The sequence below is a fragment of the Arachis hypogaea genome, chromosome 16 (assembly GCF_003086295.3).
Source record: "Arachis hypogaea cultivar Tifrunner chromosome 16, arahy.Tifrunner.gnm2.J5K5, whole genome shotgun sequence".
Lineage (NCBI taxonomy): Eukaryota > Viridiplantae > Streptophyta > Magnoliopsida > Fabales > Fabaceae > Arachis > Arachis hypogaea.
In genome coordinates, this window is record NC_092051.1 from 132,842,120 (window position 1) to 132,866,732 (window position 24,613).

Sequence of the window (24,613 nt, forward strand, 5' to 3'; positions counted from 1 at the left end):
CGTTATCATTGTGTCAAATCATGCACGGATTTCGGTTTAACACAACTTATTGGTTCCTTTCATTCTGCAGAGCTGTACGAGGATCGGCATATATGGATTCCAGTTTACCTGGATCATCACTTCTGGGCCAGGATGAGAAACACACAAAGGAGCGAGAGCATGCACGCATTTTTTGACAAGTTCATCACACGCAACAGCTCCCAGAGTCAATTTGTGAAGCAATACGACAATTGCCTAGCAAGCAGAGAGCAAAGAGAGAGAGAATTTGACGCTGCAGATTTTCACACCGTGATACCATGTGCAACAAAATCAGCAATAGAGGTGCAATTTCAGCATGTGTATATCCACAAGAAGTTCAGAGAAGTTCAAGGACAATTCAGAGGAAAGGTGAACTGCATTACAAGATCAATGCATTCCACCTTAGGTTTCACAACATACGAAGTTGTAGAGCAGGTTTCCAACTCCAAATTCAACAAGTTTTTCGTCACCTATGACGTAGTATCACGAGAGGTATAGTGCCAGTGCCTGCTGTTCGAGTCAAGGGGCATACTGTGCCGCCATTCCCTGAGTGTCCTAAGCTTCGAGCGAGTGGATAACATGGCACCAAAATACATATTGGAGCGTTGGAGGAAGAACATAAAGAGGAGGTACACACATATCAAGAGTAGCCAAGACGAGCCTCTAATGGAGCCGAGAAGCAAGAGATTCGACGATTTAGTGTTTCGGTCGTACAATATATGCGAATTTGCATCCGAGTCCGAGGAGTTGACCGGAATTCTACACCGGGCGTTTGACAATGTCATGGCCGAGATGCAAGAATATCAAGAGAGAAGCAAAGAAAAAACTTTGTGATCCCACGAAGAAGTGACATTGAGCGACGTGAACAATCTTCAAAGCCCGCCACGTGTTAGAACAAGAGGCTAGCCCAAGAACAGACTTGGATCAAACCTATAAAAAAATCTAAAATGCCACGAAGAAAAATAAAAAGCCAGCTCCAAGCGAGGTAAAATTGGTTTGCTTTCGATTAGGTAAATATTCATTTGTGCATTTTGCTAATATACGATTTATTTTCTCTTTTTGCAGTTGAATCTTTTAGACGGCGGACCAACGATTCAATCAAGTTCCAGCTTTTACAATGCACCGGATATGAATTATACCAGATAGGATTTTACGAGTTTTAGTTTTTATTAACATAAATTTCTTTTCATTTATGAGCAAATTTCGGTTCACTGAAGTTATAGGAGGGTTGATTTCTGACTGTTGTTAGTCTTTATTACAGAGTCACTTTTTTGTTTTTGATATTAGCTTTTGTGAAATTCTTTATTCAATAGTCATTTTTTTGTTTATTGAATAGTCGATTTATTGTGCTATGTCAGAGAGTTCATGTGTTGCTGGAACTGAATACTGATATATACAATTTTTTCCAATTATCTCTCTACTATATTGATATATGCACTTTTCGGTTCACTGTGTGTATTAATTTCGGTTCATTTGTTTATTTAGGGCTCCTAATGTTTGATAAACACCCTGATTCCATTCACTGTGATTCTGGAACAAAACAGTAGCAAGACAGTTCCAACAGATATATACATCTTGAATCAGATATAAATATTAACATTAGATATATACATTACATTAATATTAGATATATACATTAAGATTTACATTAATATCCAGATATATACATTGAAAAAAGCAGTGTTTGCTTTTTTAAACAAAATAGTGTTAATTACAACCAGTTAAACAAAGTATATCCTATTTACTATTATATAAATCCCAGATGTGAATTTACAAAAAGGACTAGAGAGGGCAGCATATGACTTCGAGAGTCTTATTGCTTCACATGCCCGAATCACTTAGTCTCTCATTTTGTTCAGTTTGTGGAATAGAATATTTGGACCATATTCAAGCCTGAAAGCATTAATCTCTTCTTACATTTCAACTGAAAGAAATTAGTTACATAAGAAATGAAGCCAACTCAATAAGAAATGAAAGAATTTTATTTTATTAATTTAGAAACTACTTACTTGTTTCCAAGCTTTATATTGATACATCTTCCCGCTTTTGATCTTTCGAGTATTGTTTCAAGCCATTTCATGACGTATATGCCACAATCATAGCTAAGCAAGAATTTAAGTAAAATACGATTAATAGTATACAAAATAAAACACATTAAAAATAACACTATAGATGAGAAATATTTATACCTTGTACGTTGACCATTCAGCCTAATATACTCGATTTCTTCTCCATCTCCGTCCTCCATTAAGGGTTTCGCCCCACCGTAATCCTTGAAAGTGATAAAAATAGTGACTTAAAATTAGGTGAATCAAAATCAACAACTTTACTGAACCGAACACCAATCAAGACTTGAATAAAACATCATAAACATTGAATCAACAAGGGAAATATTTAAATAACTTACAACAAATTTGTTCAGTTTAATTCTTAAATCAGGTATTTCATTTTTGTTCTTGTTCACAGGGTCAAGCACATAGAATGCCTTTTTTTAGACATTGACAATCCACAACCACCAGTGCCCTCCATTGCAAATTGGTACAAATAGCTGAAGTTTGGAAAAATGATAGAATATCTCAGTCCAAACGATAGCAAATAAGAGAATTATCAAAGAAGGTTTAGAAATCACGACTTACAAATGGATCCGATGTGAGTTTTCTTTTGTTAAGAAACTGGCGTTGGTGTGCATATCGATCGACATCAAAGCGGTAGGCCTTCTTGGTCTTCGGATCAATGTAATCCCCGCCATGGTTTCCCAACATAAACATCTGCAAAACAAACCTCAGTTAAATCACAAAAGAACCAGTAAAACACCATTCATGTGTTGAATAAAAGGACATAACTGAAGACACTAACAATCAAGTGAACGAAAATGACAAATTGTACTGAACCGAACGCAATTCATGTTCTGAATAAAATGTGATACACATTCAATCATCAAGAAAAACATTTCTACATGCAAAAGGACATAACTTAAGACACAAACAATCAATTGAACGAAAATGACGAAGAACACCACTGAACCAAACGCAATTCATGTGCTGAATAAAACATGATACACATTCAATCAGTAGGGAATAAAAAATTTGGCTTACCACAATATCCATCGGCACGCAGTATATATCTTTCTCAAACCGGGAACATTTTATGTCGTTGAGAATCATGAAATGTGTATTGACCACCTATAGGAAGAAAATTTACGAGATATGCAGTATTAGAGTCTTTAGAAAAATCATTAATGTTAACGTAATAGACAAAGAATTTACCATGCTTTCCACATGTTGTCTGGGCATTAGAGACATGAAATCATGTCTAAGGCCCTCAAAATTTGCTTGATGGTTCAAGATGAATAAGGGGTCATATTCATCGGTATTATCTTTGGTTTCTTTCACAAGTGTCATCAAATGATAACACTTCTCCTTCAACTCCTCTGTGATTTCTTTCTCTGGAGTTTTGTAAACTTCGGCAGCGGTGAAGCTCGGCTCGGCACTTGTTGCTTCAACAAACTTCAATGCTGCTGTCACCCCAGCATCTATCACCACGTCTGCCAGGACTTCAAGCTTTGACACCATCGGCTGAAAGGGCCGACTTGGTTGAGTCACTGTGACTTGAGACGGGGGCGTTGGTTGAGATGCTGGGGGACTTATCCTAAAGCTGAAGGAAGGCACATCATCTTCCCATTGCCGAGGACAAGTAGCACTGCAAGACGATAGAGGAAAGTTTCAAGCAATAAGGAAAAAGCAGTACCATATAAGATGGAATTTAACAAAATTGATATTAATTAAAACTTACGCATTCGAAGGAGATTCTGGCTCTGTCTTCCTCGGGAACGATCCCTCGCCGGCCTGGTTTTTGGGTTCCGGAGGGCAGCTGTAACAAACAGAAGAGAGTAATTGATTTCTGGATTAAAGAATGTAGTGAACCAAAATTAAACAATGTAGTGAACCAAAATTATCCAGATTTGGACAAGTAGAAAACTTACAAATTAGGTTATGCTTCTTCTTCCAATTGCCGTGCCACCGGAGCTTCTTGGCACGGTTGCTATTACTCTTCGGGAGGGCTACTGTATTAAACAGAAAAGAGTTAAATAACGATCCAGAATTATTATCATGTACCATTAAAACTAATAAAAAGAATTCTAATTACAACTTAAAGGAAAAATGAAAAAGTAATACATAATACATAAGATTATTAAAAATGATATTAATTAAAACTTACACATTCAACGAAGGTTTTGGCTCTATCTTCCTCGGGGAAGATTCCTCCGCAGCCTACTTTTCAGGTTCCGGAGGGCAGCTGTAAGAAGCAGAAGAGAGTCCAAAAATAAGAACACATTGGATTCATTTTTGGATTCAACTAAACCACAATTAAACCATGTAGTGAACCAAAATTTTTAAGATTTGTACAAGCAGTAAAACTTACACATCAACAGGTGCTTCTTGTTTCGATTTCTATGCCGGTGCTTCTTCACAGGGCTGCTGTTGTGTATCCAAAGGGCTGATGCATTAAATAGAAAATAATTCAATAATGACCCAAAATTATTATCCTATACCATTAAAATTAATAAAAAGAATTATATGTGCAACTTACTCATTATCAGAAAGGACATAGATATAGTAATCTTTTAGTAACTCTTCCTTAAGAGAACTCGAAAGAGACACCGCAATAGGAGCTCTGAGGAATGTAAACAAGGAAGAAGTTAATGTTGAATAATTAGAATAGATTTTGAGAAACCGAAATTTGCGTATTGAAAAACTCACATTTCTAAAGGTTGAGAATGAGTTTCTTCTCCAACCTCAATGGTTTGTAGGTCAGAATTAGGTGTAGTGCTACTAACATTTAAACACGATTTCTGTGTGATTAATTAAACAAAAATTATTACCTAAATCTAAAAGCACAAGCATGCATATCTTAATCAAGTGAATGAAAATGTCCCAGCCCACTGAACCGAACTCCCTTGATGGACTGAATAAAACATGATAAATAATGAAACAGCTAGAAAAGCATTTCGTCATGCAAAAGAAGCTAGCTGAACACACTAACAATCAAGTGAATCAAAATTAGCAACCCCACTGAACTAAACACAATTCATGTTTTGAATAAAAAGTGATAAACATTCAATCAGCAAAAAAAAAATCATTTTTGCATGCAAAAGGACCCAACTGAACACACTAACAATCAAGTGAATAAAAATGGCCAACCCCACTAAACCGAACGCCATTGATGTGTTGAATAAAATGTAAAAGACATTCAATCATCAAGAAAGACACTTATGCATACAAAAGGACTGAACTGAACACACTAACAACAAGTGAATAAAAATGGCCAACCCTACTGAACCGAACGCATTCATGTGCTGAATAAAACGTAAAAGACATTCAATCATCAAGAAAGACACTTATGAATGCAAAAGGACTGAACTGAACACACTAACAATAAAGTGAATGAAAATCATCAAACCCACTGAACAAAACACCATGCATGTTGTGAATAAAATGTGATAAACATTCAATCATCAAGAAAGACATTTATGCATGCAAAAAGACTAAACTAAACACACGAACTATCAAGTGAATGAAAATCACCAAGCCCACTGAACAAAACAGCATTCATGTTGTGAATGATAAACATTCAGTCAGCAACAAAAGCATTTCTGAATGCAAAAGGAGCCAACTAAACATACTAACAATGAAGTGAATGAAAATGGTCAACTCCACTGAACCGAATGCCATTCATATGGTGAATAAAATGTAATAGACATTCAATCATCAAGAAAGATATTTATGCATGCAAAAGGACTGAACTGAACACACTAACTATCAAGTGAATGAAAATCACCAAGCCCACTGAACAAAACACCATTCATGTATTGAATAAATCGTTATAAACACTCAATAATCAAGAATAGTATTTTTCCATGCAAAAGAAGTCAACTGAACAGACTAACAATCAAGTGAATCAAAATTAGCAGCTCCACTAAACTGAATGAAAATAAGAACACATTTCATTCCAAGCCCTAGTTACGCTGTAAAAATGGAATCAGAATACGTCGATCTACTAAACGAAGCAACTCAATCCAGTAAATGTAAAACACAACTAGGAAAAATGCGAGATTGCTTGATTTTAAATGAACAGTTGTTTTTCTCATACCTTTCGCAGTCTCTGTTGCTATTTTCGTTCATTTTTGCTTCTTCCTTACGAAATCTTCTCGCGATTCTTCTCCAGTAGCGGTTTTCACAGAGAACGTGAGTGAAGTTTGAGTGATTTTGAGAGAGATTCGAAGAGAAGTAGTGGTTTCGTGCATGTTGAAGAAGAAGGAACATTTTTTCATAATGAAGCACGAATGAATGTTAACATTTTGGATGATTTGGGGCACATGTTATACACACTCATTTAATGGTGTTGGGTTTTTTTTGTGTTGGGCCAGCTTGGATGGACTTGGATACAAAATTACATGGATGTGTAGCATGACTGAAATGACATAGATATAGGTCCAGTTTGGGTAAACAGCTTAATTAAGCTCCTTTTAAAAAAAATAGTTTAAACAATAAATGGTTATATTAAAAGTAGCTTATAAATAAGTTATTTTGTGTTAGAATTTTTAGTTCTAAAAATGCTTATTTTATAGAAATGTGATAAAAAGTAGTAGTATTATGAGAGAAGTCATTTTTTTAAGCTTCTCTATAAGCTCCTAAATAGCTTCTTAGAAAGCTGCAAGTTGGTTTTGAAAATTATACCAGACATTAATACTACTACTTTTCATAAGTCAAAAGCTCCAAAAAGTTACTTTTGAAGCTTCCAAAACGGGCCCATAATAAGACATAAATTTTAGATTTATTTAATATTTTAAATATATGATACTACGTTCAAATTACAATTCTAATAAACTGACACTATTATTCTTTTTACAATTCACAACCACCACTTTTTCATTACCATCATTATGCCAATCAAATTATCACCATTAACAATTTTTAATCTAATCACAAATTCAATTTAACACCAACAAACTAATACAAGATTACTCTAACAACAAGATTAATCAAAATTCAAATAAATAATATATAAAAAAGGAATAAAAAACTATTCTTATAAAAAAATAGAGAATTGAAAAGTAGAAGACAACAAGAAAGGGAAGTGGAGTCCAAGAAAAATAGATGACCACATGGTGAAAGAGAGGCAGGGACGTGGAGGAGAGACTGAGGCAAAACTAGAAGAGAGAGGTGCGAGTTAGGGGCAGAGCGCATCGGTAATGTGTGAAGGAGATAAACCACAGTTGCAGCGACGTGAAGAAGGAGGGCAACAATGGTTGCAATGATGTGTGAAGGAGGAGATGACAGTGGCAACGATAGTGTAAAGAAACAGAGCGACAATGATTGTGATGGCAGCAGCAACATGCGAAGGAGAGAGATAGTGGTAGGATGAGGGAAGAGTGGGAGAAAGGAAATGAAAAAAGGTGTATACTTCAGGGAAAGGAGAAAGGAAAACAGTGAGGAGGGTAAAGAATAAGAGATAAAATTAGAAATAAAGGAAAAAAATAGAAAAATAGAAAAATTTGTATCTTAAAGGTTATGTCTCAGTGTCTTAAGTTATTGGAGAAACATTGAAGACACGTATTTCATGTACTCTTATATGTCACTGTGTCTATGAAAAATCTATATTTCAACAAATAAACAACAAACAAATACTATCGTATCTATATATTAGTATTCAAGTCTAAACAAACAAACACAACTTTAACTGCATATGTATGTGCACGACATTAACTAAGTATCCATAATAGTCAAGCTTAGAACTAACTTGTAATTGACAGAGCCAGTGTGGTGCTAGTATAACATTTGAAAATTTGAACCTTATATTGACTACTAAATAAACCTATACACAGTTGAACATTGTCTCCGCCATCTACAGAAAAACTAAAATTAGAATAGAGTTAACCGCAGATGTAGCGTTTGAAAAAAAGTACTCGTGACTCTTGAAAAATAATAAACCTTCTAAAATTTTTACTAAGTTTTGTGATTGAGACACAAATATAATGTCTTACATTGTATTAAGGATTATTTTATGGAAACCAGAATCTTAATTTTTAAGTGCCTAGTTTATCAATTAAAATAATATAGTTTGGTTCGCGAATGTTTCTATTACGAGTAAATATCCAATCTGATTTCTGTCTATTTTTTAGAAGGACAAGACAATTTCTGTTAAAAAAAGAGATATTTCAGCCTCTAACAAATTATTTTGGAACAATGCAATTTTTCTATTAAAAAAACTGTTAAATAGTAATGAAAATAGTATTGTAGGATTTTATTTCTAATTGATGGGGCATTTTAAACCTCCACAAACTAATTTCAATTACTATTTGAAAGATTTTTTTAATAGAGAGGTCATATTGTCCCAAAATAATTTTGTTAGCGGTTGAAATGTCCTCTTTTTGTTTTACAGAGATCACCTTGTCCTTCAAAAAAATAATCATAGATCGAATTGAGTGGATTGTCCCTGATAGGATTAGCTTGAATTCTTGAAAATTGGTGTATGTAATATTTGAAAAGATAGTAAAAATTTCACCTTTGTTGTGGTGGAGCTGAATATAGGCTATATAGCACTTGGTAGTTGAACTAGGATACTTAATTGTGTCTTCTTCTCCTCTCTGATCTGTTTCTGATTTTGTTTGTTAAGAGACAAAATAAAATTGTCTCCTGGATAATCAATCTCACAGTCAGAACAGAAGCTAAGTTTTATTTTCTGGTTTGAGGATTAATAAATCAAGTTTAAAAGAAGGCCATAGATTTAACCCGCATTCTCTAGGTCATCAAAAACCTTCAATTAGTATCAGAGCTTGGTCTCAAGGATCAAGCTTCACAGCTTGGAGAAAAGGTCCAATGGCAAACAACATGGATGCAAGCACTACTGCTTACATGCTTACAAAGGGTCAGTCCACCAATAGACCATCTTTTTCAATGGCAAGAACTACACCTATTGGAAAGAAAGAATGAGGATCTTTGTGTAATCTATTGACTACAATATTTGAAAGATCATTCTAAATGATCCTCAAGTTCCAACCAAGACCAATGCCGAAGGAGTGGTGACTCCAAAAGAAGAAGTCGAATAGAGCGAAGAAGACAAGAAGAACATGGAGTTAAATGCCAAAGCCATCAACATGATGCACTGTGCTATCAGCGTCGATGAATATTGGAAGGTATCTAGATGCAAGACGGTAAAAGAGATTTGGGAGAAACTCCAAGTCACTCACGAATGTACCAAACAAGTCAAAGAAACAATGATAGATATGCTGCAAAAAGAATATGAGATATTTTTCATGAAGGATGGAGAAATCATTGATGAGATGTTTGAGAAATTCTCAATCATTATAAACAGCTTAGATGTTATGAAAATGACCCACATTGAACAAACACTTGTGAAAAAAGTTCTTAGAAGTCTTACAAAAGAGTGGGAAATAAAAGCAACCATGGTAGCCAAGAGAAACAATCTGAGTCCATTATCATATGATGAGTTGAGAAGGAAACGTCTTGCATAAAAAATCACACACACCAGCCAAGACACAAAAGGAAAAGGAGTGGCCCTAAAATCTAAAGTTGAATCATTGGAGGATGATTTCTATGATAGTTTTTCAGATGATGAAATTTTATTTTTTGCTAGGAGATTGAGAAAATTAATGAAGAACAAAGGCAAGAGTAAATGCTTGAGTTCAAATGTGCAAAAGAGGGATCTGAGCAAAGTCATCTGCCATCACTGCAAGGAGGCTGATCACTACAAGTTTGACTATCCTAAACTCAAGAAAGAGGACAGGATGAAGAAAGAAAAGAAGAAAGTGCTTATGGCCTCGTGTGATGATCTAGAGAATGATTCTGATGATGAGGAAGAGTCTAAATTAGAAGCACAAGTCTGTCTTATGGTTGGTCACGGTCAACTAGATGAGGTAAACTACTTTGACTTGTCCATTGAAGAGTTACATGTTATTATTAATGATTTCACTGAGCATTCTGGGAAGCTGATGAATAAATACAATAGATACAAATATGAAAATGAAGTTTTGAAAGCTGAAAATAATTTCTTGAAAGAAAAAGTGAAGGAAATCGAAAGTGCCATTGAACTTGTTGAAGAAAACAGATTTTTAAAATCTGAAATTGAAAAATTTAAAGGAAAACACTCGGTTAATTCCTCACCAGATCTCATTGCAGAAAATGAAAGATTTCTTGAAGTGATTAAAGGTCTAAACAATGATTTAGCTCAATTTGGACAAAGTTTTAGCAACTTGGACAAATTACTTGCTAATCAAAGACCTTTATTTGAGAAATCTGGTCTGGAGTACTTCTCTAAAGTTGATGCAAATTTTGAAAAACCATATTTTGATAAAAATACATCATCGTTAAGGACCAAACTTTTGTCAAAAAATTCTGGTCTGGGCTATGTTGCTAAAGATGGTGCTGCTGCTAAAAATTGGTTTATGAAAAATGTTGCATATATCCCAGAAACTAAAAAAATATAAACCTTTAATCAATTTCAAAATCATGCAAACAGAAATCATTATTCAACCTGCAATAAACATGGTCATTCTTCTTCTCAATGCTTTATTGTCAAAAGAATAGTAGGAAACAAAACATACAAAATTGTTTGTGATTTCAATACTCTTGGACAACCAAGATTAATTAACTTTAAAGGATCCAAATTGATTTAGATGCCTAAGGTCACTTGAAAATATGTGCATATTTCCTAGCATCCAAGAAAAAAAAAAGACATGTGGTAATTGGATAGTAGATGCCATAGGCACATGACGGGAAAGTCAACATTCTTTATCAAACTCAACAAGTATGATGGAGGATTAATGACTTTTAGTGATGATGGTAAAATAAAAATTATTACTATTGGAAAAATTGGTAAAGATCTCTTTACTTTCATTGAAAATATTTTCTTGGTTGATAGGTTAAAACACAATTTTTTGAGTATTAGCCAATTATATAATCTTGGTTATTTGATAATTTTCAAAAGATTAAAATGCCTTGTTGTGAATGAAAAATCTGAGAAAGTGTTGTTTGTTGCAAAACGATGTGATAATGTATATGGCCTCACTTTTGGTGAACTTAAGAGTCAAAATGTATCTAGTTTTCATTCAAAAGATTCTGAAAAATGGCTTTGACACAAAAGACTGGGTCATGCTAGTATGTACCAAATTAACAAGCTAGTAAGAAGAAAATTAGTGAAAGGTCTTCCTAAAATCAAGTTTGACAAAGACATCACTTGTGATGCTTGTCAAATGAAAAAATTAACCAAAGAGTTCTTTTAACTCTAAGGAAGAAAATTCTACTAAAAGACCTTTTGAATTGCTACATATTAATCTCTTTGGTACAACTAGAACTCAACGTCTAGATGGTAAACACTATGACTTAGTAATTGTGGATGATTATACTAGATTTGGTTGGGTTCTGTTTCTTGCACATAAAAATAATGTATTTTCAGCCTTTAAAGTTTTTAATAAAAGGATCCAAAATGAAAAAGACTTAAAGATTGCTTCTATAGAAGTGATCATGGTAAAGAATTTAAAAATCAATTTGAACTAGGAATCTCACATAACTTCTCTTGCCCAAGAAAACTTCAACAAAATGAAATTGTGGAAAGAAGAAATAGATGTTTTCAAGAAATGGCTAGGGCCGTGCTATGTGAAAATGAAGTTCCTAAGTTTCTTCAGGCTAAAGCCGTGAATACTGCATGCTACATTTTGAATAGAACAATTATTAGAAAATTTTTGAAGAAAATTCCTTATGAGCTTTGGAAGGGAACTCCACTAAATCTAAAATACTTTCATGTTTTTGGATGTAAATGCTTTGTTTTAAATACTAAAGATAATTAAAAAAAATTTAAACCAAAGGGTTATGAATGTATCTTCATTGGTTACTTCACAACTAGCAAAGCATATAGAGTGTATTATCAAGATGTTAGAATTATTGAAGAGTCCATACATGTTACATTTTGTGATTCTAATATTGTTCCAAGTGTTTTGGAAAATGGTGATGCAGGTAATCAAGTGGAAGGAAATATGAGTGAAGTCCAAGATCAAGAAAAATCCGCAGTGCATCATGTCCCTGATTTAGCTATTGCAAACAATTCTGCAGGAGACAATCTCATTTAATCTCCTGGAACTGCTGAAATTTCTGGGAATACCAGTACTAATGAACTAGACCTATCCAAATCTGTTCCTAAATCACTAAGACCCCCTGAATGGAGATTTCTAAAGAACTATCCACAAGAGTTCATCATAGGAGAACATTCACAAGGTGTCCACAAGATCCTCTTCTAGAAGAGAAACGAAGAAAAATAATTTGGCCTTTCTTTCTCAAATTGAGTCTCAAAATATTAATGAAGCTCTTGGTGATCCTTCTCGGATCAAAGCCATGAAAGAAGAGTTACAACACTTTGAAAAGAATCAAGTATGGACACTTGTACCCGATCTAACTGGGATGAAAGTGACAGGCACTAAGTGGATCTTTAGGAACAAATTGGATAAAGACGGAAGCATAGCTAGGAACAAAGGAAGATTGGTGGCTCAAGAATATGATCAAGAGAAAGGAATAGATTTTGATGAATTCTTTGCACTAGTGACCTGAATATAAGCTATAAGGCTTCTCCTTGCATATGCTGCCCACTGTGGTTTTAAACTTTTCAGATGGATGTGAAATACGCATTTTTGAATGGTATCATTGATAGAGAAGTATGTGTGGCACAGCCTCTAGTTTTTGAAAATAAAAAATTTTCAAACCATATTTTCAAGCTTTCAAAAGTGCTTTATGGTTTAAGACAAACTCCAAGAGCTTGGTATGAAATACGTAGTTCTTTCCTTTTGAAAAATAATTTTCAAAGAGGCACCACCAACACTACCTTCTTCATTAAAAATTATAAAGATTTTTTCATCCTAGTACAAATCTATGTTGATGATATAATTTTTTGTTCAACCGATGAATCTCTGTGTTGATTTTAGTAAACTCATCACTAGTGAATATGACATGAGCATGATGGATGAACTTAACTTTTTTCTTTGGCTTTAATTAAAACAAACTTCGAATGGAATTTTTTTACATAAAGAGAAGTATGCCAAGAAACTAGTTAAGAAATTCAGAATGGAGAATGCCAAACCCATGGACACTCCAATGTATCTGAATTCACGGTTGGAAAACGATAAAACTGAAAAAGATGTTGATGAAACTAGGTATAGAAGAATGATAAGTTCTCTTATGTATCTTATATCCTCTAGACCTGACATTATGCAAAGTGTTGGAGTTTGTTCAAGATTCCAATCACAACCAAAAAATTCACATCTTTCTGCAATTAAAAGAATCATTAGGTATGTTCATGACACATCCAACTTTGGTTTATGATGTCCTAGGTCTGATGATATTTCTGCAGTTGGCTATTGTGATGAAGATTTTGCTGAAGATTGAGTGGATAGGAGAAACACTTCATGAATTTGCTGTTTTCTAGGCAAATCTCTAAATATATGGTCAAGCAAGAAGCAGTCCACCATAGCTCTATCCACTGTTGAAGCCAAATACACTGCTGCTTCATCTTGTTATTCTCAATTGTTATGGTTAAAATCTCAATTAGCCGATTACAAATTGAAAACTGAAAATATTTCTCTGTTTTGTAATAACTTGAGTGCCATTAATATTTTCAAAAAACATATTTTGCACTCAAGAACAAAACATATTGAAGTGAAATTTCACTCAATAAGAGAACATGTTCAAAAAGAGAAGAATGATATTCAATTTGTTAAATCAGATAAACAACTGGCTGATATATTCACAAAACCATTGGTTGAAGACAGGTTCTATAAATTAAGAACTAATTTGGGCATTCTCAGTTATGAATCTTTGTTTTAAATATTGCTGAGGTGGTGTTTGAAGTTTTTGTCTCATAGGTCGAAATGAGACATTTCTGGGCAGATGAAGAGCTTCCAACATAGATCATTGACTCTGATATTTAATTTTGAATAAATTTTAAGTGGGCCAAGCTTTCTTTTCAGATAACAAGTAGTCCTTTGTGTTTCCTTAAACACAACCCTTTTGGGTCCAATATGAGTTTGTATGTATGTAAGTGGGTCTCATTGTTTTTTTTGTCATGCATTGAAAATCTGTTGCAAACTTTTGTCTTTTCTACACTTTAAAATACTACTTTTTTAATTTTAAGTCAAATCCTTTTTAAATCAAGTTGCCATAGGTTTTGAACTTCTCTTTTTTCCAATAACTGCTTTAATTTGCTGTGGTTGAAAAATAAAAACTCTTCATATATCTTGTATGTCTCTTCATATTTTCCATTCTCATCATTTCATTTTTTCTTGAAAAACTACAACATCCCTGTGTTATTAAGATGCGAAAGAAAACTGCTATCCGAAGATGCACGTTCACTCATAAACTTCCCAGAATCCCTGAAAGTTCTCGTGCACCATCCTATACTCACATTCACACACATTCTCATACACCCTCTCCATCTCCCTTTCCTTATCACTCTGAACCAATGGCTCGCAGCAAGACTACAATACATCATCCCTTTTCATCTCAAGAAGCCATACCAGATCTGAAAAATTGGTCCTTGATGATGAAGAAGAAGAACTTGATGACATTCTTCCTCAATCCACTATTGAAACATCAGCCTCTACTAGACACAAATCCCTTCTGACCGGAATTGTAAAGGATGTTCTGCAGGAATTTATCAATCTATCCAATCATCTCATATCTACAAGCAAACAAGAGAGAAAGCTTGCCGTTCGGAATGAAAATTCCTTGCGCAAGTCAAAGGATAGAGTTGCAGTTCTTCTGAAGTATGTGGACAATATTCATGAAGATGATACCATGACAACTGATCAAGAGGAGCCATTGGATACTGAGGTGAAGGCTCGGATGCCTAGGAATGTCTCATGTTGAAGATTTTTATTTATGTTGCAGTTAATTTTATGAGACAATTTGTTTTTAGCTACTGCTTTTTTTATTTTTTGGATAACTGAATCCCTTAACTAAACACTTATTTTATTTGTGGTTATGTTATCTTTGTAGTCTAATCTATTTCTTGCAGGTCTGAACTGGAACACACTTACCTCCCTTAATGACAAAATGGGGAGTTGTGTAGAGAAAAAGAGGAATAGGGATAATCGGGTTGAGACAAATGAAATTTTCTGATTAATATTATGCTTTGATGATTAAGTTGCTCATGTTTAATGATATTCTCTTATATGTGCTGGTGAAATTCTGATTGTATGCCAGTATGACATGTGTGTTGTTTGTGAAGAAGCTCACAATAAGGGGGAGTATTTCTTATGAGAGAAAGGGGGAGCAGATCATATTTGGACTTGAATCATTAAAGGAAAGTCTCTAATCTAAATTCGTTATTCCATTCCCTTTATTTTCATGTTAAATGATGCTTCTCATCAAGGAAGAGATTATCGAGTTTAGCAAATAATAATATTTTTGGTGATGACAAACATAATTGTAAATGGGTTGATAGTCCAAAAGCGTTATGATATGTCATTCAGTGTTACAGGCCCAAGTTTTAGTGTGCAGCCTAAAATAATGGAACCAAGCACATGAACCTTAGCTACTTGGACCAATTTTTCAATCCAGCCCGTTGCCTTCATGAAAAGAATAGCATCTAGCTGATGGTGATGTTATGATGATTTGGGTATGGCACAAAGAAGAAAGAGAAGATTATTTTCTCAATAAGCACCAAAGAGGAAGAAAGGAAAAGCAAAATTCTGGTGGCTATGTCAAATCAAAATTGGAGCTGAAAGCACAATGTTCAAGTCAAGCTAAATTAGAAAAAAAGGTAAAATATTTTCATAAACATGCAAGTTAATTACTTGTTGATTTTATCTTCTCCTCTGCACAACCATTTCAGGTAACATAAAGAAATTAGAGGTTACTTTAATCTGCTGTAAATTAATAGCTAATATTGAAACTTGGGGCCAAAGCACTAGATTAAGGGTTTGGATTTGGAAAATTCATTAAGGAAGCAAGTTGCTACTGCTCATCTCTCCTCTCTTATGCTTAACTTTGATATCTAATCCCTGATTTTCTGGTCTGATAGAAGAAAAAGAAAGGAAAATTCAGCTGGTTTAAGATTCAAGGAGCTAACTTTGGAAAGCAAGTCCCAGTTATGAAAACAGAACTCAATACAAAAAGAGAAATCAATTTTAGTTATAGGAAAAGAGAGTGAACCAGAGTTTGAGTTTCATTGAGAGTTTCTCTGCTATTCTTGCTCAACATTTTGAATAGTGTTTCTACATCAAAAAAATATTCTGCTTAGATGGAGAGCTACCTATGAGAGTGCTAAAATCTGGTTCATTTTATAGCTTCAGAGCTGTTCAACATCATCTCCTTCATGGTCTATAATTGAATATTTTGTTTCTATGTTTTACTAAGTGAAAAAAGGCATTTAAGTAAGGCATTAAGAAAAGCCATTGAAAAAAAAGGTAAAGAGAGGTAACTTGGAGAGAAAGGCAAAAATTTATTTCATATCTATTTTGATTGTATTTCTATTTTGTATCTTGTATTTGAGAGGTATTCCTTGCTATGTTGGGTGAGCACTTAGTGGTTGTATCATGATCCTAAGAGGATTTTCTTACTAAGTTGGGTGAGCACTTAGTGATTGAAAGTCTAGGGAGTGAACCTAGCCAAATTAAGCTTGGGTAGAAATTTGGTTTGTCCCTAATAGGATTAGGTTGAATCCTTGGGAATTAGTGTATGTAATATTTGAAAAGATAGTGAAAGTGGTGAAGACTATATGTAGGCTACATAGCACTTGGTAGCTGAATCAGGATACTTGATTGTGTCTTTTTCTCTTCTTTGATCTGTTTTTGGTTTTCTTTGTTAAGAGACAAAATAAAATTGTCTCTTGAAAATTAATCTCACAGTCAGAACAGAAGCTAAGTTTTATTTTCTGGTTTAAGGATTAATAAATCAAGTTTAAAAGAAGGTCATAGATTCAACCCTCCTTTCTCTAGGCCATCAAGAACCTTCGTTAATGTTATATTACTCTCAATATCTTTCTTTGTCTTCCTAGCTCTTGCAATATCTAATCTTTTCTCTACTCTATTGAATGTGGTTGTAGAGTGTCAATAAGAGATGGTGTGAGCTATTTGTTTAAATTGATAAATTTGAGAAAAAAGAAGTAAGCAATAGAATAGTACATGAAATTATAAATTAGGAATAGAGGATAAACTTTGCTTGAAAGCTTGTAGGATGAACTTTGTTTAATACATAACCAACATCATACTATCATTATACTCTGGTGTATGATCGACCCTAACACTATGCGCTTAGCTTAAATCCTAAAGGGTAAACCACCAAAAATATACCCGAATTATTTTTGTATTGACAACAATGTCTTCGAATTTGGTTATCGACAAAAATACTTTCAAATAGTTTTAAAACTTGTTAAAAATGCTCAGCTGTGATTAGAGACATGCTCCATTAATGAAAAAATATAATGCGGCTCACTTGCCACATAGGAATCTCCATTTAACGCATCACTATTTTTCATTAATGTAGAATGTCTCAGTTCACCAGTGTACAATTTTGTCACGTTTTTAAATAATTTGAGGGCATCTTTGTCGATAACAAAATTTGAAAGTATTTTTTGTGATTGAAAAATAATTCAGATACATTTTTTTGTGGTTTACCCAATCCTAAATCACATCACCAACTAACACATTAGAATCATAAAAAAAAATGTGACATGGATAAGTCCGTCAAAATGGGCCAAAACTCACTGGATTAGCTTGTTTACCAGGCTTAAATTGACAGATTTTTTTCTATAAAATTAGGCTTGTGAAAACGAAACATTAAGCAAGTTTGGCCTGAGTAGTCAAAAAAATAGCGGGTTAAACAAGCTAACCTGCAGACTTAACAGGCGGCCGATTTTTTTTTTTGCATAAAAAAAATTAGCACTTCTTTTGTTTTTAATTTTCACGTTACCTAACTCAAAAATTTGACCAACCCACTGTATAAAATCTATTTGTTTAAGTTTTTTAGTCCAAAATTAGTTTTATTTTAAGCATACGAGATATTTTTTCCAAACTTTTTTCTTAAAAAAAAATCATAAATGGGTCACCTCGTATAATCTATCGGGCTGGTTATAAATGATCTAGAATTGAAATTGAGCCACATGAACAAATAAAAAATAAACAAGCCAGTTCATATATCTCGTGAGTTTAGGTGATCAACTCTAAACAGATTAGGTTGGCTCATTTGACAACCCTAAATATAGATGAACTAAAACAAACACAAGCCTAATCAAATAATCAACCAAATAAATACAATATAAACCCTAATCAACTCTATGGATTTAAACCCTATCAAAAAAAGAAACCAAAATATGAAATGCCTAAGAAAAAATAAAAATAGCTTTTGCAAAAGCAGAGCCAAAAGAAATAAATAAATAAAAAAATGCAAAGCAAAAAAATTCTCCTTCCTAAAAAATACCAGTGATCATCTCGCTCAAACTGACACCATGGAGGAGGGGAGCAAGAAGAAGAGTTACTGTTAGAGAAGAACATGGCGTGACTATGTCTTTAGGGACATTACTAAATAAAAAGACATCACACGATATTATTTTTGGATTAGCACTAAAATCAAAACGGTGTCATTTCTATGGGTCTAACATGGCAGTCTTATAATTATTTCAATATGCTTTTAGGTAGTGTTTGGTGTTTGATACTGAAACTGGGACTGGGAGAGTGACACTTAGTGTTTTATTTGTGGACACAAAATTTTAATTCTTTTAGTACCTCTAGAAAGTAAAGATACAAGAGACTGAAATTTTTAAGGATGGAGATTAAAACTTTAACAATATTTTCTTTAATAATGAAGGATATTTTAATTTCATATCTATATTTATCTTGAACCAAACAAGATACTAAGTCGTAACTCACACTACAAGAAAGTCGTCAGATACCGTCAGATTTACCGGAAGATTTATAAAAAAAAATCTGCCGGTATAAACTCGCAGGTAACACTTTACCAGCGGATTTAGCGGTGGATATAAACTTAATTTTGGAGCTTGTTACCGTCGAATTTTTCTCTCGGTAAATCCACTGATAAACTTAAAACTTTTTATTTCTTAAAAAAATTTGTTTGTAAATTCAGTATAGAATTTAAAATATTTAAATTTAATAATTTCTAAACTAAAAAAATTTAAAGTTTTACAATTTCTTAAGTCGTAAGACGGAACGTAAACATGACTAGTAAAATATAAAAAATTAAAAATTATAAAATTTATGAGGGCACAAATTCACAAGTTAAAAGTCACAACTCAAAAGTTAAATTCACAGCTCAATCACAAATCGAAACGCAAATTCACAACTGACGAGTTTATTCGACACTAAAATAAATTGTAGTAAATAAAGCAACTAAACTACTGCAATGAACAAATAATTAATTAAAGATTGAATAAGTTTTTTAATAATCATCATATTCTTCATCTATCAAAAATCTTTACCAATTTCGCAAGCTTCCACATTACTATATTTATTATCAGGAGTCAGATTTTCACTTGCATTAGCTTGATTCGATGCCATTTTTGTTTAGAAAAGATTTAAAGCACAAATATTCAACGAATCAGTTTAATATCACAACAAGAAATCAATAAATTAACAAAAATTATAGAATTGTGTTCAATGACAATTACATAAATTAAGAGCCAAAGAGTGAAAGAACATCAACAAATCAACTTCAAACAACATAAAATTCCTATGGCAATTGGAAAATCTAAAAAATTTAAGAGGCCAATTCATGAACTGTTAGCAAATATTGAATCAAAGCTGACCAATCTAACAAGGTTTTATCACATCTTTAACAAAGACTAACAAATTTTTCAAAGATTAACAACGATTATCAAAATTTTAGTACAACTGTTGTCAACACAACACAAAATAAAGCAACAAATCAGAGTTCAGTACAGCAAACAGTACAAAGAAAGAATTAGCTTCATACCACAAAGTTTTCAAATTCCAAACCATTAATCTGATAATTATCACAGCAAATTCAAGTAACAAAAATTAAAGAAACTCAACCAATGCCACCAAATTTTTCAGGAAGCCTTAAATTTTGATTCTGCACACAGGTATCAAACTTGATAACCGGCACGCTTACTCAATTGCAAAATTGAATATTATAGCCAAATCATCAAAACCAAAATTTTCCAAAAACTCAACCAAAATAAATTGCAAGAATTGATTAGATTTCATTGATTCACTTCAAACACAGATCATAGACTCACTATGTAGACGTAGCACTCAGAATAATAAAGAAACAAGAACAATCAAGAAGCCAAGAACACAACAAAACTAAACAATTAAATAAACCTAAACAAAAAAAAATAAAGAAGCAAGACCAACCTTTCACAGTTCCACAACACAGCTGATGGGCAATTATCAACAAAATGTGCTCTCAAAACTCAAAATCGAAAAAAAAAGAGAGTCATGTACCTAACATAGGCGAGCAAGGCTTATGGGCGAAATAAGGTCTGAAGGCGACCAAGAATGAGCTTGATGGAGAGACATATCGCGGATGGAGGCGGCATTACAGAGGAAAAAATCAAGACTTTAAGAGGACGATGGCAGAATAGCGACGAACGATGTTGACTAGAGAAGAAAGAGACGAGGACGACACAAATGACCACGAACAGCGACGCAGACGAGCACAAATGACGATGCATTAGAGGTCAACGGTGGTAGACACGAGTGCGAACGGCGACGAGGTGGAAGGGAGGCTAATGGGGAGGCGATGAAGGTGGCATTGGTTAGGGTGCGGGCCTAACCTCCATTATTGAGAGTGCGGGCTTAACTTAGGGTGAGAGGCCTAGTTATTAAAACCGGACCGACCGTACCGTTTGAAAGTCAAAATTACCCAAAATGTGTGATATGGGTTCGAACCCCTGTCTTGTGTGAGATAAAAACCTTTCCTTGCCACCAAGCTGTCTTATTTCTCAATAATATATATGCAAATTATAATTAATATATATATCAAATAGTTTACTTCTATTTAATTTTAGTTATAAACTCACTCATTCTTAAATTAATTATATTTTTATTTAACAATAATTATAAACTCACTTATTTTTTCTTTTCATAATTATATAATATATTAATATTATTTTTTAATAAATACTTGTAGTATATAATAGTATAATAGATTTAAACTAATTAATAAATTATTAAAATTTAAAAATAATAGTTATTTTAATATAAAAACAAAATAAAAACATTTATGATAGAATAAAATTAATAAAATACGTATTGTTCTTGTTCCATATTGTTTTAAAATAGCTAGATATTCTTAAAATATTAGTGAAAAGATGTATTTTAAATTTTAGTTTTAAATTTTGACTATTTTATTTTTTATTTATAGAGGACCGAGTCAATTGATTCAACTAGTCACCCACCGATTGAACCAATAACCCAGTGACCTAATAGCTTGACCGATTCGATCATCGGTTCGGTTCTGATAACTATGGTGAGAGGTGTGGGAAGGAGATGAGGGAGAGAGGGTTCTTGAAAAATGAGGGTCCATAAATTAGGGTTCCCAAATTTGAATTTTGGGGTTATTGTACCGGCGGATTTACCATTGGAAAAAATTCGCTGGTAGCGCATAGCCTGTAATTAAAACGGTGCATTTCATTTAATTAGTTACTGTCGGATTATTTTGCCCCTAAATCTGACAGTAACGATCGCGGTAATTTCTTTTTTTCTCTCTCTAATTATTACCGGCGAATTTATTGTCGAAAAATTAAATCAAACGGTAACTTTTTTACCCAACGAATACATTGTTAAATCTGCCGGTAAACCCACCGCTAACTTTCGATGCAAAATCTGACAGTATTCAGTGTTTTTTTTTGTAGTATCAGTCCTGTACATTTTACACTAAATATAATACGAAAACTTAAATTAAGTCTTAGTCTTTTAGTTTTTGTTTTTTACTCTCAATTTCTCTTTCAAACATAGTTTAACAATTTTTTAACAAAAATAAAATTAAAAACTAATATACATTATGCTAGAAGTCAAATTAAAAATTTAAATTGAATAAATTAAAATTTTAAAGATAAAATTACAATTCAGATCAAATTGAAAAAAATAATACATTTAACAACTAAAAAAAAATAGCGAAAATGGGAAATAGGAAATTGCGAATAAAAGTAGATAGAGTCACACAGAAGGTACGCCATCCAAGGAAGCTACGTGGGAGGCACATTTTTGTCGATTTGTTGTAGAAAATTAAATCACAAGTTTGGGTGGTACACATTGAATTATCAGCTTGATATAGTGACAGGTAAGTGCCGCAAATTTGTCTTAACAAAAAGTTGCGCTATTTTTTATTTGAAAAAAATGAAAGCGATATCCCATGTCTTCATTATAGGATTTATATAACAGATCAGATTCATCATGATAAGAATATTATAATCCATACGTAGTATTCATTCAATATATATATAACAATTAACAAACAAAAAAATAGTAAAAATGTACAACTTAACCAGGTCGATTAAAAAAAATCTAAAACAAATTTAAAAATTAATTTTAATATATATATTGTTTCAAGAGTTACCTGAAACGGTAATTTGAGCTTGAATGTGAAGTTCAAACTCCTTATGAAGCAGTGTTCGACTTATGCTGGTGTCGAGGTGCCACCGTTCGAGTTCCTCATGAGAATCTAGAGGGGTAGTACCTACAAGAGATTCTGATATTTAAATTAGTAAAATTTTGAGCAGATTTTTAGTAGATTAGGACACGCGAATATATCTGAAGAGTATCAATATATTTATAGTAGAGTAGGTAATCACATTTTGGAGTAGTTCTACCTTTGTATATAGATAACCCTTCTCTTTATTTTGAAAGTTTGTTGAGATCTACTTTTTAAAAGATGTAGAGATAATAGGAGATGTTTAGAGAGATAGTTACTTATTTCAATAAGTAGGGTTGGACCTTCCTGTCGTACCCGACTTTTTATGAAGTCGAACAAATAGAAGAAGCTACATTTTTTTGAATGAGTCTTTATTTTTATTGAACCTGACTTTATGTTTTTAAAACAGGATATGAATATATATGTATGTGTCTTTTAAGTTATACTTATTTTACGATATATTTTAGTTTTTTTTTCTATAGACATCATTAGATATTATTGAAACAGAAGAATATATATATATATATATTACAAGTCGAAGTCAAAATGAATGTATAATAAAACTTAAAAAAAGGATTAGGGGGTTAGAATTTAAGTGAATTTATTTTTAACTTTTTATTCATATTCATATTTCTTATAATTAGAATTACTAAGTGATTATATTTAAATTAGAAGTATTTATTATTTTCTTCGTATAGAAATGCAAATTCACAATATGTGGTTTCATCATACTTAAAAAAAGGATTAGGGAGTTAGAATTTAAGTGAATTTATTTTTAACTTTTTATTCATATTTATATTTCTTATAATTAGAATTACTAAGTGATTATATTTGAATTAGAAATATTTATTATTTTCTTCATATAGAAATGCAAATTCACAGTGTGTGGTTTCATCATGATTCTAACCAATATCGTTAATTGAATAGTTGATATTAGGGGTGTATACAACTCGATCTGATTCTAAAGTTTTGTTTTGAACTCAAGCTATCAGTGAATTTTGAGTTGTTTAATAGTAGTCCAAGTTACATATGGAAAAAAAAATCTAACCCAGAAGAATCAATTAATTGAGTTTGAACTAAAATTCGGGTCACTTAGTTTGACCTAGTCAGAAAATATGTTAACAAAATATATACACTGCATATTCAGTCACTCATAGCACACTAAAATGAAGTAAATTTCATTGTGGTTCCCGAGATTCATGTAATTACTTAATGTGGTCTTTGATATTCCAATTTCACCAATGTAGTCCTCTAGATTCAGTTCTAAATACCATAGTAATCTTTGGATATCTTTCTAGTGATAAATCAGCTGCTGCAATGCTAATGTGGCATCACTTTGCCATGCTGGATGATCCCAAAATGTTGCTATTTTGGTTTGGCACCCAGATGTGTAAAAAATGACACCATTTGGATGATATGTAGCATGTAAAACAATTTTTTTCCAACACAAATAGTTCATTCATCTTCTCTACTCCCACCCTTCCACTTCTTCGCTCTCTCTTCATCATAGGTGCTGCCGTAGAATTCTGTTAGTACGGTTAAAATATTTGAAAGAAGAACTCATTCGACTCAAGACTCATTTAGTTTTTCATTTTCTCCACGACAAGCACGAGGTTTTGACATTTTTATTATTAGTTAAGGTAACTATTTTTGTTATTTTTTCAATACAATAATGGTTCTTCGTTATATTTGAGTTGCGAGTGTGGTTAGGATTTTCTCATTGAGGAACTCATTGTAGTTTCTAGGGTTTGGTTTTGTTTAAGGTAGGATGGATTTTGCGGAAATGCTCTATTTTAATCGAATGGAACAAGAGTAGGGTAAACGATAGTCATAGTGTTAGAAAAATATGTGTTCTTATGGTATTGATTTTGTTTTTATTATGCATTAGTAGGCCAGAAAAATATGCTTGTGTTAAGTAT

General features: G+C 32.9%; 1 protein-coding gene across 15 annotated transcripts; it reads right to left on the reverse strand.

The window, feature by feature from the left end:
- Window positions 1-1,605: 1,605 nt before the first annotated feature.
- LOC112757591 (uncharacterized) lies at window positions 1,606-20,989 on the reverse strand. 15 transcript variants are annotated; one of them, XM_072221235.1, is made up of 15 exons: window positions 20,504-20,617; window positions 6,169-6,234; window positions 4,779-4,847; window positions 4,609-4,692; window positions 4,441-4,515; window positions 4,237-4,314; window positions 4,001-4,081; window positions 3,811-3,888; window positions 3,285-3,717; window positions 3,114-3,200; window positions 2,655-2,786; window positions 2,426-2,566; window positions 2,208-2,290; window positions 2,028-2,120; window positions 1,606-1,942 (listed from the first exon to the last, which is right to left on the reverse strand). In XM_072221235.1, the coding sequence occupies exons 9-12, from the start codon at window positions 3,588-3,590 to the stop codon at window positions 2,510-2,512; spliced, it is 582 nt and encodes a 193-aa protein (XP_072077336.1). In that variant the 5' UTR covers window positions 3,591-3,717; window positions 3,811-3,888; window positions 4,001-4,081; window positions 4,237-4,314; window positions 4,441-4,515; window positions 4,609-4,692; window positions 4,779-4,847; window positions 6,169-6,234; window positions 20,504-20,617; the 3' UTR covers window positions 1,606-1,942; window positions 2,028-2,120; window positions 2,208-2,290; window positions 2,426-2,509. The 15 variants fall into 15 exon arrangements, with proteins under 15 accessions (XP_072077336.1, XP_072077333.1, XP_072077330.1 ...); XM_072221232.1 differs by having other exon boundaries at window positions 4,779-4,870; XM_072221229.1 differs by lacking the exon at window positions 6,169-6,234 and having other exon boundaries at window positions 4,779-4,870; window positions 20,504-20,989.
- Window positions 20,990-24,613: the final 3,624 nt, after the last annotated feature.

Excerpts from the sequence above, each read along its gene's own strand:
- LOC112757591 (XM_072221229.1), bottom strand. The coding sequence starts at position 3,590 with ATGGTGTCAAAGCTTGAAGTCCTGGCAGACGTGGTGATAGATGCTGGG. Across the intron at positions 3,201-3,284 it reads GACAACATGTGGAAAGCATG|GTGGTCAATACACATTTCAT; the intron begins GTAAATTCTTTG and ends TTCTTCCTATAG. Across the intron at positions 2,567-2,654 it reads AACTCACATCGGATCCATTT|CTATTTGTACCAATTTGCAA; the intron begins GTAAGTCGTGAT and ends TCCAAACTTCAG.